This window comes from Gopherus evgoodei, chromosome 7 (genome assembly GCF_007399415.2).
Source record: "Gopherus evgoodei ecotype Sinaloan lineage chromosome 7, rGopEvg1_v1.p, whole genome shotgun sequence".
In the NCBI taxonomy this organism is placed as follows: Eukaryota; Metazoa; Chordata; order Testudines; family Testudinidae; genus Gopherus; species Gopherus evgoodei.
The window spans coordinates 3,837,430-3,854,235 of NC_044328.1; the positions used below are offsets into that span (position 1 = coordinate 3,837,430).

The 16,806-nt window shown below is 53.6% G+C and overlaps 1 protein-coding gene across 1 annotated transcript; it reads right to left on the bottom strand.

The window, feature by feature from the left end:
* Nucleotides 1-304: 304 nt before the first annotated feature.
* On the bottom strand, nucleotides 305-16,705 carry TWNK (twinkle mtDNA helicase). Its single transcript, XM_030569689.1, has 5 exons — nucleotides 15,382-16,705; nucleotides 14,222-14,462; nucleotides 13,321-13,428; nucleotides 3,819-3,960; nucleotides 305-1,618 (listed from the first exon to the last, which is right to left on the bottom strand). Exons 1-5 carry the CDS (start codon nucleotides 16,625-16,627, stop codon nucleotides 1,361-1,363), a joined length of 1,995 nt encoding a protein of 664 aa, XP_030425549.1. The 5' UTR covers nucleotides 16,628-16,705; the 3' UTR covers nucleotides 305-1,360.
* Nucleotides 16,706-16,806: the final 101 nt, after the last annotated feature.

Consider the following 16,806-nt stretch of genomic DNA (forward strand, 5'->3'; position numbering starts at 1 on the left):
ATCTGCAGCCCCCTGCTATTCCAGCCCTGCAGAGCTCTGCCGGTGCCCCTCAATCCTGACTCGCAGCCCCCTGCTAGCGGAGCCCTGCAGAGCTCTGCCAGTGCCCCTCAATCCTGACTCGCAGCCCCCTGCTAGCGGAGCCCTGCAGAGCTCAGCCGGTGCCCCTCAATCCTGACTCGCAGCCCCCTGCTAGCGGAGCCCTGCAGAGCTCTGCTGATGCCCCTCAAGCCTGATCCGCGGCCCCTGCTATCCCAGCCCTGCAGAGCTCTGCTGGTGCCCCTCAAGCCTGACTCGCAGCCCCTGCTATCCCAGCCCTGCAGAGCTCTGCTGGTGCCCCTCAAGCCTGACTCGCAGCCCCCTGCTATTCCAGCCCTGCAGAGCTTTGCTGATGCCCCTCAAGCCTGATCCGCGGCCCCTGCTATCCCAGCCCTGCAGAGCTCTGCCGGTGCCCTTCAATCCTGACTCGCAGCCCCCTGCTATCTCAGTCCTGGGACCTGCCCTGCACAGGTCTACTGGTGCCCCTCACTCCTGATCTGCAGCCACAGCTCTCCCAGCCCCAGGACTTGCCCAGTTCTGCTAGTGTCCTTCCAGACTGGCCTGCATAACCCACCATCCTGGTCCTGGAGCAAAGGGAGGGAGGTCTCCTGAGACAAGCGGAGCTAATTCAGCAGCAGTTCTACGACACAGACCAGACGTGCAATAGGGACTGAGTGGAGAAGCCCATGGCAAACTCACACTGGCTTGTGACCTGTGCCGTGTCCTCCTCGGTTCCAGGGTCTGGGGTCAGGATTTACTCCCATTGGCTGAAATACTCCAGCGACGGGAGCAAGGAGAGAGGGTCTGGCAAATGGACATCCAGCCCGAAGGCTCCACTGACTCAGCACCCCAGCGTCCGGACATACGGCTCCCAGGGACAAACAGATGGGACCTGTGCTAAGCGAACGGACGGGGACATAACCCACAGGACTCCCCCCATACACCAACCTGTATCCGTCAGCCGGGGTGTCGCGGGCCCCTGGCAGGCTCTAAAACAAGAGCCGGTTATAGCTTATCGTCTGACTATAACGCAGAGGTAGGTGTGCGATTCCTCCTCCCCAAACGCAACCAGACCTAGGTGCCCCCCCCTGCCCAGGGGCAAGGAGCCTGCAGCAAACCCAAGCCTGGCCAGGCCCGCTTGGCAGCAGCACAGGGAAACCCTTGGCTTTAAGAGTCTCCGATGGAAACTGGCAGTGCTGTGTCCCCATCTCCTCTGCCCTAGCACCTGGCATCAGCCCCCTTCCCCTCAGGGCTGGTACGAACACTGGCCGAGGAGTGCTCTGGGGAAGGCATTGCACCAGAGCAGCCCATACCACGGGCTGGGTCACTGCTTCTTAGAAGCCCCACTGCCTCCAGCTGGAGCCTGCTTCGGCGGCGCTCCATTGTCATCTTTCACCTTCTTCAGCCGGGCCTTCCCCTTGACGGGGGTGGAGAAGGTGAGGGATGCTTTGCTGAACTCCAGGGGGAAGACCCCCACATCCCCATCAAAGCGGTTCTTTGACACCTGCAGGTACCGCTTCCCTGGCCCCGTCACAAGCTTCCTGTCCTGGAGGATCAGCACGTTGTCGGCCTCCTGGCTGGCCTGGGTACGAGAGACAAAAAGGAGAAGGCCATGGGGAGAGAGGTACCTGGACTTGGACACATGCCTGTCAGACTGAGGGGTTCAGAGCACTTCAGACAGCGCCTATGCGTTTATGCAAACATAAATGCCTCAAGCACCTCGGAAATGCAGCCACCTTTGGGGTGGAGCACACATCTAACAGCACCCAGCAACACTAGGGGATAGGAAGTGAAGAATTCCACGGCCAAGTAAAACTACAGGAGACAGTAGGCGAAGCTGACCTGCTCAATTGGAATTTAGCCCCTGGCACTTGGGGAAGGTGCAGAGAGTCAGCAATGACTGAATTGTGAGTGGGACAGAGCAGGACGTGCTGGTGTCAGATTCTGTATGTACCCTGTCTCCCAGTTGGTTCTGCGCTGAAAGCTGCCAGCCCTCGCCAAGGGCAGCCTGTGTGCTGCATTCCTGACAGGAGCTGGGCTGGGAAAGGGTGGAATGAGTAGGACTGGGAAGCCATCCCAGAGCAACCTCGGCCCATCAGCTGTGATTTGCTGGCCCGACCCCATGAACAATGAACTCTCTAGACAGGAGCCTGGCTGGGGGAAAGGGCTGGAGTTTCTCACCCTGGGCACCTGGCAAAAGGGGGCAGAGACCACGGGAGGGGGGCAGCCTGAGCAGAGACCGTGGCCCACGCAAGCCGAGGCTGGAGAGAGAGGAGGCAGAAGGGGCTCTGCCTGGCCTGACACGCTGACAAGACTCCCCTCAGAGGAGTGCGTGTGTGGGGGTGGGAGGGATGTCTCAGGAATGTTGTTGTTTTCCAATGAGCTGTCACTCTCCAGTGGCTGGGAAAGCCCCTGTGCTCCTTGCTTTTCTGCCACGCTGTCCCTGAAGGGGTTAAACTAGGAGCCCAGAGTTGCCACAGCCTGGGCAGGGGTAAGCATAAGCCATGGGACTAGGGGGCCTCAGGAGATCATCAGAGGCCCTGGTACCAGGGGCAGCAGGACAGCAGAGTCTCCTGTCCCACGGAAGGGTGCAGAGACAGGGAGCGAACCCTACAGAGCCAGCACCAGAACAGCGACCAGGCTCTGCCCACCTCCGGTGGCTGGGACCCAGCAGCTAGGGCCATTTACAAGAGACCGTGGCCGGCCAGGAGGGGGACTGGGCCAGGCTGCAATAGTCAGGACCTCTGGCACCCTTCTGAGATACCGGCTCACAGCTATTCACTGTTCTGGGACCCTCCAGCGCTTTGGACTGCTACAGCTTTATGGCCGCTAGCCCCAGGGACAGCGAGACACTGGGAGGAGGGTACAAGTGTCCCTGAGAGACAGAGCCTTCCGTGCACTCCACCTGCCAGGGTCGTTCATGCACATCCCCCCCGGTCTCCCCACTACCAGTACGTCTACACTACGCTGGCGCAGCTCTGGCACTGTAGCTTCCTGATTTTCCACCAGCGTCCTTAACCCACCTCTCCGAGCAGCAGGAGCTAGGTTGATGGGAGAATTCTTCTGTCGCCCTAGCTGCGTCTACACCAGGGCTTAAGCCGGCAGAGCTACAGCGCTCAGGGTGTAACAGCAAACATCAGTTCAGCATCAACGAGAAAGACAAATGAAGAATCGGGCTCAACCCTCAAACCTCCACACTGTGTCCCCTACCCAGGGGCTTGGCTCCCTCACTGCAGGGTCTGCAGGTCTCTTCTTCACCAGAGCATGCCCTCAGCTGACCTCCCACCATTAACTCTTTATTTTATTCCCTGAAGAGGGCTCCCAACCGGCACTGGTCCCGAAGGGATGACTGCAGAACAAACCCACTGGAAGTTTCACACATAGGTGCCCGAGCTACGGAAGCGGGTTCTCGATACTAGAGGAAGGTGCTAGACCCAGAACTGCCTAAACCAGTTTTACTCACAATTTACAAGACACCCTCTCCTCTCTGGGCTGAGACCAGAAGTTATCAGTGACCCAGGTGCAGGAACCGCTACCAGTGCCCACCAGGACTGTGCTGTAGGGAACAGCCCCGCACGGGCACAGGCTCATTTCTATCACACCCGTGGCCAGGAAGACTCATCACAACAGAGCACTGCATTCTGGGAGATGGAGTCCGCATGGGCCACCAACTCTTTTAAGACAGGCCACTGCAAATTGCTCCATTTGACACACAATGCTGGCCAGCTGCTGACCCAGCCTGAGCAGATCCAAGCCTGGGGTTATTCCCAATAGCTGCTCACCTTCGCAGACCCAAATATAGAGGCCGTCTGAAGCTCTCGCTCTTCGTCCTCCTTCCGAGGGTGGATGACCAGGCTCACGTGACAACTGTTGTCCGTCGCAAACTTCCGGAAGGCGCCCACGATGTAGTCCTGGACAGCAAGCCTGGAGCAGCAAGATGGCAAGGGGGTAATGAGAAAGAGACATTGCTTGTGGCATGGCTCTGGGAAGTGCTTCCAACATGCAGGCAATGAACCTCTTGCCCACAGTGACAGGGCAATTAAGGAGGAGGATGGTCTAATGGTTGGAGTACTAACCGAGGGCTTGGGCGAGCTGGGTTTGAATTCCTGCTCTGCCACAGACTGGGTGACCTCGGGCACATCACAAAGCCTCTCTGTGCCTCAGTTCCCCATCTGCAAAATGGGGTAACATCCCTGCCCTGCCTCAGGGGTGCTGTGCGGATAAATATGCTAATGATTATGAAATACTCAGACACACTGCACATCTACAGCTCCATGGAGGTGGCGGGTTAAAAGGACCGTTATCCCCACTTAACAGATGAGCAAATGGAGGCAGGGAGAAGGGGAGTGACTCCCCAACGCTCACACAGCCAGGCAGAGGCAGGACTAGTACCCAGGAGTCCTGATTGCCAGATTCCTGCTCCAACAAACGGACCATTCAACTAGACAGAAATCTCAATCCATCCTCTAGAAGCGGTCCAGTCGCACTCTTTGGTAAAAGCTGGTACCAACTTCTTCTACCATAACTGGAACCTGCTGATTTTAAAAATGATTGTCACCAAGCTGAATTCAGAGGTTTAGACCCTCAAACAAAATTCCCCAAAAAGGTTTGGTACACCAACAGGGTGTGCTGGAACTTGTCACACTGTCTGCCATAATTCCCTTTCGGTCTCTTCAGATCAGAACGGAAAAGTCACACATCATGGCTTTAACACCTTTTGCATCCTAGTCTTCAACTCTTTACAATATCCAGTCATCCATAGACCTTAATATTAGCAATAAGTCAATCGTAACTCAGAAGTTATTTTTCCTGTAATATGTGAAATCATTTTCTCGGATGCTTGGCCTTGGTTTCATAGCCCATTGTGCTTTGTGGTTAGGGGAGAATTAACACAGAAGTGGTGAGGATGATATATTTTACAAACAGAGAACAGTAGTTAGATGGGGCGGTGGTTTATGACACTCCTATTGGTCACAGTTGTAAAACAGGAAACTGAAAGTTTCAACAGAGCCACCTGAGTTTCCTAGTCTCTGTATTATTCTCCAGGAATCAAGTAGAGTAGATGTGCGTAAAACAGGTGAACAAGGATTGCCTAGAATAAGGGAGGCAAGAGCCAGTAAAGAGAAGATGCAAGATGTGAAACACAGAGTGGCCACTGACAGAATGGAGTCCATCTTTCATTCATGTTAGACAATATCAGTCCCGGGGCACAGAAACTGCAGTGCCCAATACGCTGACAAAGGCAAAATCCAGAGGTTACGCAAAGCAAGAGGATCTGCAACTGATATGTGGCGAATTGTAGTGCTCCCAGTAAAGACACCAGTGGCTGTAATACAAGCCAGTCTAGTTCTGTGACACCTATGGACTGGAGATGCTGCATCTTTTGTCAAGAAGTGCCCCTTAAACAGAGGCTCATCTCTGTAACTACTTTCAAGATGAATGAACAGATGAAGGAGGCTGTCTGGCCACAAAAGGAGAGTTCGTTTAGCTGCTGTAAAGGTAAGAACCACTTGATTGGTTACATCCCGTTTGCGGGGTCTGTGATGACAAAGAGTGAGGGTAGCAAAATTACTGACACAGCAACGTTTTGGCTTCAAAATGAGCTTCAACCTGTAGCCAGTCAAGGCTATGTTTTGGAGCCATCTGAGATTGGGAATCGTTACAGCAATTTTGCATAAAAGCTGGTCCTGAAATTCCACATTCCTACATCAGTGGTAGGAGTCGTAGGCCATAAGGCCGGCCACTGCATTACTTACCAAGGAATCTGAAAGGTGGACACTGCCCTAGCAGAGAAAACCCTATTAACTACGGATACTGAGAATGGTGCTGCTACTTCTCCCAACCCGATTCCCAGGAAGTCTGTTCATACACAGCTGGCAAAATTGACACAAATGATCTTCTCTGGATGGGAAACGCTCCTTCCATGCAACCCCAGTCGTCGCTTGGCAGAGAGAACCTGCCCCTGATCCGATACTGACTGACCCAAAGCCTACAAACTGCAGCACACTCCACATTCCTCAAGCCATCGACAATCGCATGAGCCAATGTACGAAATGGGAAAGCAAAACCAGTCCATCCAAGGGCTGTGTTTGCAAAACGTGGTGCTCTGACTCTGAAGAAAACTGCAAACCTGCAATGGAGGAAAGAGCTTCTGATATGGGCTTTATCGTTAAACATCCAAATGAGAACTCCAGGTGGACACATTTCAACCAACTGCACACGACAACAGACCCAGAAATAACAACTACGGGAGAGATGCAAACGTGTCATCAGTGCTTGGGCAGCAGTACATGGTTCTGTTGAGCTCTGTACTGTAAATTGATGGAACTAAAATGGGCCACACCAGAGTACAGAGAGCGACTTACATCAGGATCAGGAGGTCTCCACTTCTCAATAAACTTTCAAAAACACACAGGTCGGCACACACTGGCTTCAGGGCCAGCAGATGCCTGGATGGGAAGTGGAGTTCTTGGACCAAACAGAACAAGCTCTGAATGCCAAGCCACATGCCAGGGCAACGCAGGCTCACAATCTGACATTTCAAGCACAGAGGCAACGGGTCACATTTTTATGGTGAGCTCACGTCAGTTTGTACTTCACAAGATCTCACCTCCACTTCTGTGACGAGCCACGGTCAAGGTCGTGTGAACTTCAGGTTTTGGTGGCAGTCCATGGAAATGCTGGCCCCACTGATCATGCTCACCTATGCCTAGAGAGAAGGAAATTGGGAGCCGCATCTCTACATCTTCAAATGTACAATGACATTTGTTATGGACCAGGATGTAGGCAGTCAGACCTAGTAGTCAGAGCAGGACTAGTGGGCGGAGCAGGCATCCAGGTTTGGGAACAAAACCAAGGGTCAGCACCGGAATCAACTGCCAGTTCCCAGAGTCAGGGGCCAAGCCAGAGTCAGAACCAGGAATCAAAGCAGAGGGTCAGAGCCAAGGTGAGATACCTTTAGAATCTAAAATCTAAAGGTTTATTCATAAAAGTAAAAAGATAGAGATGAGAGCTAGAATTGATTAAATGGAATCAATTACATACAGGAATGGCAAAGTTCTTAGTTCAGGCTTGTAGCAGTGATGGAGTAAACTGCAGGTTTAAATCAAGTCTCTGGAGAACATCCCCGCTGGGATGGGTCATCAGTTCCTTGTGTAGAGCTTCAGCTTGTAGCAAAGTCCCTCCAGAGGTAGGAAGCAGGACTGAAGACAAGATGGAGATGAGGCATCGGCCTTATATAGGCACTTCCAGGTGTAAGAACACTTCTTTGTTCTTACTGTGGAAAATTACAGCAAAATGGAGTTTGCAGTCACATGGGCCAGTTTCTGCACACCCTGCTGAGTCACGAGGCGTATCTGCCTCCTCTCAATGGGTCAATTGTGTAGCTGATGGTCCTTAATGGGCCATCAAGCAGGCCAAGCAGAGCTAACACCCACTTGTCTGGGATCTCTCCCAGTAACACAGCACAAGTTTGAAATACAGACAGTATACAGCCAATATTCATAACTTCAACTACAAAATGATACAGACATACAGACAGCATAATCATAATCAGTAACTCATAACTTGGTCTTAGACACCTTATATGACCCCCTTTACATAAGATTTGGTGCCACTACAGGACCTTGGTTGCAAACCATGTTCTATATGGTCCCAGTTTATATCAATAATGTCACAAGCCAGGAACAGGGTAGGGTGCAGGAGGCAGGCACAAGCAGGGTTCAGTGTAACCACAATAGGAAACCACCTCATTGCTCGGACAAACTTTCTGTGCCTTCTCCTGGCTTAAATAGTGCAGTTGATCCAATCGGTGGAGCCAGGTGATCCTCCAATCAGAGCTCCCGTGGGTGGTGCCTTGGCTGGGGTTATATGCCGAGTAGCTTCTCAGTCCACTTGGTTTCAGTAGTGGATGGAGGCCAGGACACGGCAGCTGTCTGGGGAGGCCTGAGTTCGAGACCTGACACATCATACCATTCTTCGTGAGATCTTGACTACACAAACTATGCTCGGTGGGGTGCCACGTACCTCACAGAAATGCATCAGCTACCAGCTGAAGTGCTCAAGGGGTTCTCCTGTCGTCATCAAGAGATCACGTCAGAAGTTCAACCAAGTGGCCCCGGTCAGGGCCAAGCATGGCTTAACGGGGAGGCGGAAGGGAAGGCATCACCAGGACTCCCTCAGCCCTCTGCAGATGAGCCTGGTCTTACAATCCAGGAGCCCATATCGCAGCAGACACCAGATGCATGTTCCACATCGGTCTGGATGTCCAGCGTCTTCACAACGAGTCAAGGCAAAGAAGTAACATGACAGTGAAGAGGAGGATGCACTCCTACAAATGCTTCAAAGCGTCAAGAACCTCTCTGAGAAGGAACCACCCACTTCATTGCAAAATATTGCAACCAAGATCTGGCTCCGGAAGCCACACAAGACACACCGTTGAATGCAAAGACTTAGCATGAGTGCAGCTGGACAGCACTGGGGTGTAATGGTTTATGGCCAGTGGCGGCTCCAGGCCCCAGCACGCCAAGCGTGTGCTTGGGGTGGCAAGCCGCGGGGAGGGCACTGCCAGGGCCGCGGGGGCGGCAGGCAGGGTGCCTTCGGCAACTTGCCTGCGGGAGGTCCGCTGGTCCTGCGGCTTCGGTGAACCTCCCGCAGGCATGGCTGCGGGAGGTCCGCCAAAGCCACAGGACCAATGGACCTCCCGCAGACAAGCCACCGAACGCAGCCTGCCTGTCGTGCTTGGGGCGGTGAAATGCCTAGAGCCGCCCCCGCTTATGGCACAAGAGCGGGAGCCTGGACATGGAACACAGTCATGATCCACTGCCCAGAAAGAAGCTCTAACTTTTTCTGTGCTATATGAGGTAGGGAAAGAAGTCAAAGGCCTTAAACATGGAGGCAGACTGAAATATCCATCAGCAACTAAGCACAGCCTATGAAGCCAGCAGGACCGTGAATTTGCCATAGATTTTGAAACGTAAGTTAATGCCTTTCCTTTTGGCATTAGCAGGCACATGGCCATCTCAGAACAGGCACAGAAGCATCACTGGGTGTCGTACTGACGGCTGATGTCCAGTTCCCACCAACTGGGAGAAGATGTCTTGTGATAGATATACAAGCCATAGGAAAGCTGTTTGGGTCAAAATATTTGGAGACCTTGCAGCAGGCTTCTACAGGAAGGACAAGAATCTATTAAGGGTGGTACAAGACAAAAATGGCCAAGAGGTACAAGACCCATCTGAAGAGTGGTGGAAGGCAGATACATGCCACTTCCAAGTAACTGAGTGAAATCTCATTGCACTTCCAGAAAATAAGAAGGACTTGGCCACATTTTTATCTGAGCCACTAATGACACAAGCACCACGTGATAAAACCATCATTCTGGCTGGTCGTTTTCCCGGGTGAGGCTGAAGCACTGCGCTCGACACCAGTTGGCTGTGTGCACATCAGGGAGAAGACGACACAAGAATGGTTTTACGCTGTCTACTGCAATGGCAACAGGCAGGAACGCAGAGCCTTTCGCTGGCTCACTATAGCACGACGACACGTGGGCAGCTCTGGATGAATGCTGGCGTAGCCAAGGAACCGAAGTATGTTCCCATTCCTGTCATGTGAGAAACGACACTATGGACCCACTGTTCTTGAATCTCTGCTCCCATTTCATGCCCTGTCTGGCTGTGGTTCTACCTCCTTTACTGCTGACCACGGCAAGAAGATGTGACACCATCAGCTTCTCACGCACCTGGGGCAAGGTGAGCTGGACTCGGGTGCAGAAGATTTCGTTTGTGAAGTGTCTGGCATGCCAGAAGCTCACAGCACTGACAACACATGTACCACTTAGTTCACACACTTGCAGTCATCAGAAGCTCTACACCCAACGAGTCATGCTCTTTTCTTCCACATACAGCGGGTTCATTACCATGCACTAGTTTGGAAACAGGTCCACTGCCCAAATCCAGTACTTCCTCTGCCAAATACAATGGGTGGGAAACAGGAGGACAGAGTCCAGTGCCACTGCTCATGTCACTGCCACCAATACCACCATATTCTGTGACTGCACAAGAAGGTGCAAAAGTTAGTGGTGTAGGCACAGGACAGCATGGCTTGTTTGTGCAGGAGCATGCAAACGTAAAGAACTGGAACAAGGTTGTGTCAATGTCTTTGACGCTTAGGATGGTTGCATTAAATGAGCAGGTGTGTCATAACAAGAGACCTAATCAGAAGTTGATTCAATCTGCCGCTGTCAAGACTCGAAGTTTCTTGATCTAGTACAACATTAACACGCGTGCATTCAAATGTCCTCTTAATGTTCAGTCAAGAAAGTTCTCTCACTTGTTTTCAAAGCAGGTGTTTTTGGATTAGATGTTGTGTTTCTAATAGTTAAATCAGATTGCATACTTTTGTTTCAAGGTATTAATGCTTACTCTATAAGAGCCGCGTAAACACGCTCTTTCCTGGTGGTATTACATTCAAATATTCCCAGTACCTGTTGCCAAATAAAAATTGAAATTCAATAGCGTGATAAAAAGATCGTGCATATTGTTTGCTCGCTTTTATTACATCCTGCAGCTCAGTAAAATCCAACTGAAGTTTGTTAATCCTAACCGCAAAGGTAATAAAGATTGAACCATCAGTGATTTCCATGTGCTACCTTGTCCTCTCTGTAGAGGCTTTGTTCCCAACGTACAGCTTAGGAATAACCGTATCTGGATTCAGCACATCCTAATTAGCCTACAACACTTGTTACCAACTTTGAACAAAAAAATGCCTCTTACAGGCATGGCCACGCTGTCTCCGGTTTTAAAACGCAGAGCTCTTTACAAGATACAGCTCCCACTGTTCCATCTCAGCAATAAACTGGGCTTTTGGACGAGATAAAATCTGAGAGCAGAATAAAGAGACCAGCCTCCTTGCAATCCAGAGAGCCCTGGAGCCTGTCTTCAGCCCGTCTCACAGGAGCAGTCAGGCGATTCCAGTTTATAGGCACTGATAGCACCCAGGGGGACAGCCTAACACTGGGGAGTCACACGTTCCGCTCCTACCGGGTACCGGGCCCTGCCCAAGAGCTGGAAGCATGGCATTAAACATGCCACTCTCCATCCAGCTAGCAAGCAGAGGGGGTCACTTCACATGGGGCTGGGGGATGGTAAATGGCAGCAGGCTACCAGCCAGTAACCAGCTGGTCAGAGAAGGGGGTTCCTCAGCTCTGGTTCCCAACAGCAGTGGGGCATGAAGTGAGGGAAAGATGCAGTTCTGAGGAGAGAGGGGAAACATTAGGAAGTGAAATGAGCCCTCCCTGATACACTGTTATTCTACGTCTTTCATTTCCCGGTGATTATCCATTCTCTAGGAACTGTCTGACTTTCTTCACCGCAGTACCTGAGCACCTCAGGCTCACTGATGGAGCCGATGCCCCTGGGAGGCAGGGAAGAGCTACTGTCCCCATTGCTCAGATGGGAAACTGAGGCACAGAGACTGAGTGACTTGCCCAAGGCCACCCAGGAAGTCTTTGGCAGAGCAGACAACTGAACCCACAGCACCCAAGTCCCAGGCTGTCCCCTATCCACCAAGTCATCCTTCCTACTAGCAGCTAGAGCGCCATGCGGCGGTGAACGCAGCAGGCAGAGTCAGGACTCCTGGGTTCTAATCCCAGCTCTGGCACACACATCCAACATGACCATAGTCAAGTTGCTTAATCTCTTTGCATTTCAACGTATCCCTCTACTAAGGCTTCCCTGCCCCACGTGGGGATTGAGAGAGGTGCCGGTGGGTTGACTTCAGTGGAGCTGCACCCATTCGCATCAGCAGAGGCTCTGGCCACTGATGTTTGGGAAGCACTTAGAGGCACTGAGATGAAGAACCTGGTCCTGTGTCATCCCCATCGAGACTGGTTACTGGAGACCCGAGCGCTCGAGAAATCTCAGTGTCATTCTATTTTTGGACTAATCTCTTCAGAGCAGGGTCTGTCTCTTGCTGTGTTTTTACGGTGCCTGGCACAACGGAGTCCTGACTGGAGCTTCCCAAGGCTGCAGCAAACTGCACACGGTGCCTCTTTAAAAGGAAAGGCTGCTACATAGAAACCGAAATGCTCATCTCTTGTGCATCACAAAGACCCCACAATCCTGGGCTCCAGGCCAAATGACAAAACTCAGGTACATTCTGCCTCCCTATAACCCCCTGCCGCTTGAGTCCAGTAAGTGCCCTTCCAGCACTGAAATGCTACCTGGTGTTGCTGCGCACTATCAGACAGCTCCCCCTCACTCCCCAGAAGAGACCGCATTTCAGCAGTGGCTGAAGTGAGCCTTGTGCACTGTCTGTATAGCAGGCTGCTACATTTGCAAAGTTCCTTGAGATTCTGCAGGGGCTGGAGAAGCACAAAATCATTCTAGTCAATAAATAAAGTACAGCTCCCATTGGCCAGGCAGTGCTTGGGGTAGGGCAGGGGCAGCGTGCAGAGCTGCTTGCCACGCCTCCTCTTAGGAGCAGCCAGGACAGGTCACTGCTTGCGGGGAGCTGCCTGACATGAGCGCCCCCTGTGCCCCCACCCCCTCCCGTACCCAAACTCCTTCCCTCTTAGTTAGCCGGCATTTTTCACTTACCGGCACCCCCTATTCCCCTAACGTGCCAGATAAAACAGCTTTTAATGTATCTCCTAATACAAACCCACCTGAAGCAATTCCCCCCCACTTTCGCCCTGATCTTCCTGTCACGTAAAATTCCCAGCTGAGAAAACACTTTGCACCAAAAAATCGAAACCCCGAAAACGGTGTAAACTCCAGAGCTCACTATGCAGACACTGACTAACGGGATGTTCTCTTCAAAGGTATTTTATCGACTGATACTGAAAAAACACATGACTTGGATTGGAAGCTCTTTGGGGCAGGCACTGTCTTTATGTCCTGTAAAAGCAGCGAAGAATCCTGTGGCACCTTATAGACTAACAGACGTTTTGGAGCATGAGCTTTCGTGGGTGAATACCCACTTCGTCAGATGCATGTCCTGTGTTTGTAAAATGCCTGGCACAGCGAGGCCTGGTCTACGACTTAGGTGCTGCCACAATGCAGATGGTAAGAAAACCAGATTCCCTAAATACATTATACAGGCGGCACCTCTACATGAGGAAAGGCTCCCTGGGGCATGTGGGTCCAGGTAAGAAGGGGAACAAGTGAGCTGGGGCCCTAAGGAACCGGGTTCACCGGTTACACCGGAGAGGACTGCATGAGGAGGTCCTAAGCTGGGGAGAGGAAGCTTGAGTGGAACACACCAAGTACGAGGGAAGAGGGTCACCTGTCCACAGTGAGCTGCTCCTGCCCCATCATGAACTGGAGATTGTCAATGACCACGTGGCTGATATCATACATGTACACCGCGTGCAGCATGGTCTCTATCACCGTCCTGCGGAGAAAAGGAGAAGAAGCTGCCTCAGTCACATGCATTCAGCGAGGCACCAGGGAAGCTGGTTCCTCTGAAGGTGAGAGGAGGAACGAGGGGCTTGTGGTGGAAGCCTGGGACGGGGACGCTGAAGAGCCATTCCCAGCTTGCCACTCACTCATTGCAAGGCCTAGGGTAAGTTACCACCTCAGCCAACCGGCTACACCAGGGGTTGGCCCCTGATCTACAGGCTGGGCTGTGTGGTTAATTACATCGACACTCACAAGGTGCTTTGGGCAGAAGGCATCACAGACACACTTTCGGCTGTAAGAGGCCAAACCAAAGGCCTGACCCTTCCTTGCCTGAAAAGCTGCTGCTGCTCTCTTCCCCCAGAGGCCAGGGTGTGTTCCCTCTAGTGTCCCGCAGCAGATGGCAGGCATTTGTGGCCAGGGCCATTGACCTGTTTTTAGCCCCAGGCATACACTTGGCATTAGGTACCAAATGGCTCTGGTGATTCCATTCGGTCCATGTAAGTGCCCCAGATCACAGTCTGCATAGCAACACAGGACCCCCTAGATCCCTCTCGGAGCTGTGGTCCAGCGGACCGGGCAAAAGATTTGGAGCAAAGAACTGCCTCGTTCTAATCCCGACACTACCGACAGTTCTTGTGTGACCCTGGGGAAGTCCCTGGGCGCCCGACTGCCCCACAGCATGTTATATCAATACGAAATATTCTGGGGGCAGATCACTGCCTCCACGGTGCAAAAGTCTCACGAGGGTGGATGTGCAAAAACGGGGCTGCTGGCAGATACGTTACTTGATGCTCTGGTGCCCATGGAAGGTCATGAAGTAGAGTGGCAGGTCCTCGAACTTGTCTGCCCACTCGTCGAACTGCTCCAGCTGCTCCTCCAGCCGCCTCACAGCAAACTGGGTCAGCATGATCTTGGCCAGGCGCACGTTGTTAATCTCAAAGCTACCCCACAAGGTGTTCACCCCCTGCGTGCAGAGGTCCAGGGCATACTCGCTGATAAAGGTCGTCTTCCCACTGCCCGTCGGGCCTGTTTCAACGGCAAGAGGGTTGAATAAGAGCTAGGGCCCCTAGGCTCGCCTGCCTTGCCAGCCAGAGAATGCTGCGGGAGGCTGAACAGCAGGAAACTCTTCCTAATAGAGACTAGAGAAGAACCTCCCTAGTTGGGAGCCACTTCTCTGGGGTGGGGAAATCACTGGGGAATATACAATAGGGCCCAGCCCTCCTCCGGTCAAGGACTCAGTGAGACCCAACAGGTCTTTTCTGTCTCTAACGTGGAAGGGCCAGACTCTGTGCTGAGTTGCGCTGCTGTACACCCTCACAAGAGGGTTCTCCACATGAGAACAGTGATGCGGAACTAGCACGCGACCTCTCGTCACCATGCCTGCAGTAACAGGCAGGCCAGACGCACAGGGCATTTACACATCACTTAAAGCAGCTTGGAAAAAAGAAACTGGGCCACGTTAACCTGGAAGCACTTCAACAGGATCAACTGCACCCAAGAGTCCTTGAGAAACTCATGCAGTATCTTACATTTTCCAGTGGGAGCGGGAACAAGGGGGAATATTATTTCTAAGGCCAACGGTATGAAAACAGGCTCTTTATCTCTTCAATGTCTGGCAGTTCCTGCTGCTCATTCCTCACTGGAAATCAGACTGGTAACATCACAGCCAGCTTTACGGTGCAGGACATGACATTACCAGCAATTCCAGGTGTGGAAGAGAGGATTAAACAGGAACCCACCAGTCTGCAGCAGCCACCTCGATTGAGTCCTGGCTATAGGAGTACGATCAAAGACAAGGGCAGCGACAAGAACTCCTCTGCAGAGACAACCCCCTCACAACTAGGCCAATGAAAGACAGAGGGATGAAATGCTCAAACACAGAGGCTGAAGCTGCCAGAGGAGTCCTATTCTCCCAGTCCCCTCCCTCACACCGGTAGCCAGACACCTGTGAAGATGGTGAGCTCCCCTTTCCGGTGGCCCTTGAGGAGTCTGTTCAGTTCAGGAAAGCGGGCCCACTTGACCCCGGCCACCTGCTCCACATTGGACAGCTCCCCGAAGACCTCGTCCCGCAGCTGGCGGAAGGAGATGATGGACTTGTGCCCGGCAGGCAGGGCGGAGCGGAGGATCTTGGAGAGGTTCATACCGCGGGTGAAAGCCTCCAGGGGCCGGGGCTGCTGGTCGCCGGGTCGCACCAGGGAGCAGCGTTTGGGGTTCAGTTTGCGGGCAAAGAGCTTGGCGGCCTCCCAGGAGCGAAGGTCTTCACCCAGCCACAAGGTGATGCGCTTGAATTGTTCTAGATAGGGAAGCAGGGCCGGGGGCAGGCAGGTAGCCCCACGGGGTAGGGACAAGCTGGGCAAGCCAGTAGCCTGGTACAGTGCTAGGGTGTCCAGCTCCCGGCCTGTCAGCACCACCTCTGTGTCTCTGCGGCCGATCAGGGGCAGCCCGAAGAGATTGTGGTAGGCGCTTGGCCGAGGGAGAGTGTTCTCCATGTAAAGTACTGTGTCCCCCTGGCACTTGGCCCCCAGCAGCTTCAGGCCCTTCAGGCCAGTGCCACGGGGGCTGAACCAGGGGAAGACCAGGGTGCGGGCAGTCCTCAGGTAGCGCACCCCGAAGCGTTTCAGGGTGGCGTCCGACACCTTGGAGATGCCAAACATTGCCTTGGCCGTCCGAGTCTCCTCCTCGTCCAGCAGCTCCCAGAGTGGCAGCGCCCGGTTCCAGATATGGCGGGCGTCCTCCCCAGCCTGGTCCACCCCGTCAAGCTGCTCCAGGCCAGCATGAGGGACTCCTTTGTGCTTCAGTTCCACACTAGCCTGGAAGTCCTGCCAAGTGCCCTCAGCCAGGGTGGCTGTGCACACAAAGCTGCCCGTGGTCTTGTCGATGAAGAGGCTGTAGCGGGCGCTGCCGGCGGGGGGCTGCTGCTCTCCCGGCCCCTCCACGAAGAGGCTGGGCGCGTGCAGGCAGCTGTAGCCGTCGTGGAAGGGGATGCCCTGGGCTCGCAGGTACTGGCGGATCTCGGTGACGGTCACGGCTGGGATGGGGCCCTCGGAGGCAGGGAGCGTCTCCTTCTTGTAGTGCCGCAGGGAGGGGCCAACCAGGGTTCCCAGGCCCAGCGGGGCTCCCCAGCCCCTTGCCCAGCCGGTGAGCGCAGGCAGCAGGCGCAGGGGGGCTCTGCAGGGGGGGACCCCCATCATCCCACCAGTGCCAGCTTCCCGCACAGGGCAGCGCAAGTTCACCTGGCGCCCCCTGCAGCCCCTCCCCCCAGCTCCCGCCTACTCCCTGGGGACCCCCTCCCGCCACAACCCCCTCCTGCCGCCCCGCAACGCCCTACGGCTTGCAGCCCCCCGCCCCCTGCACCCCTCCCCCGCCTCCC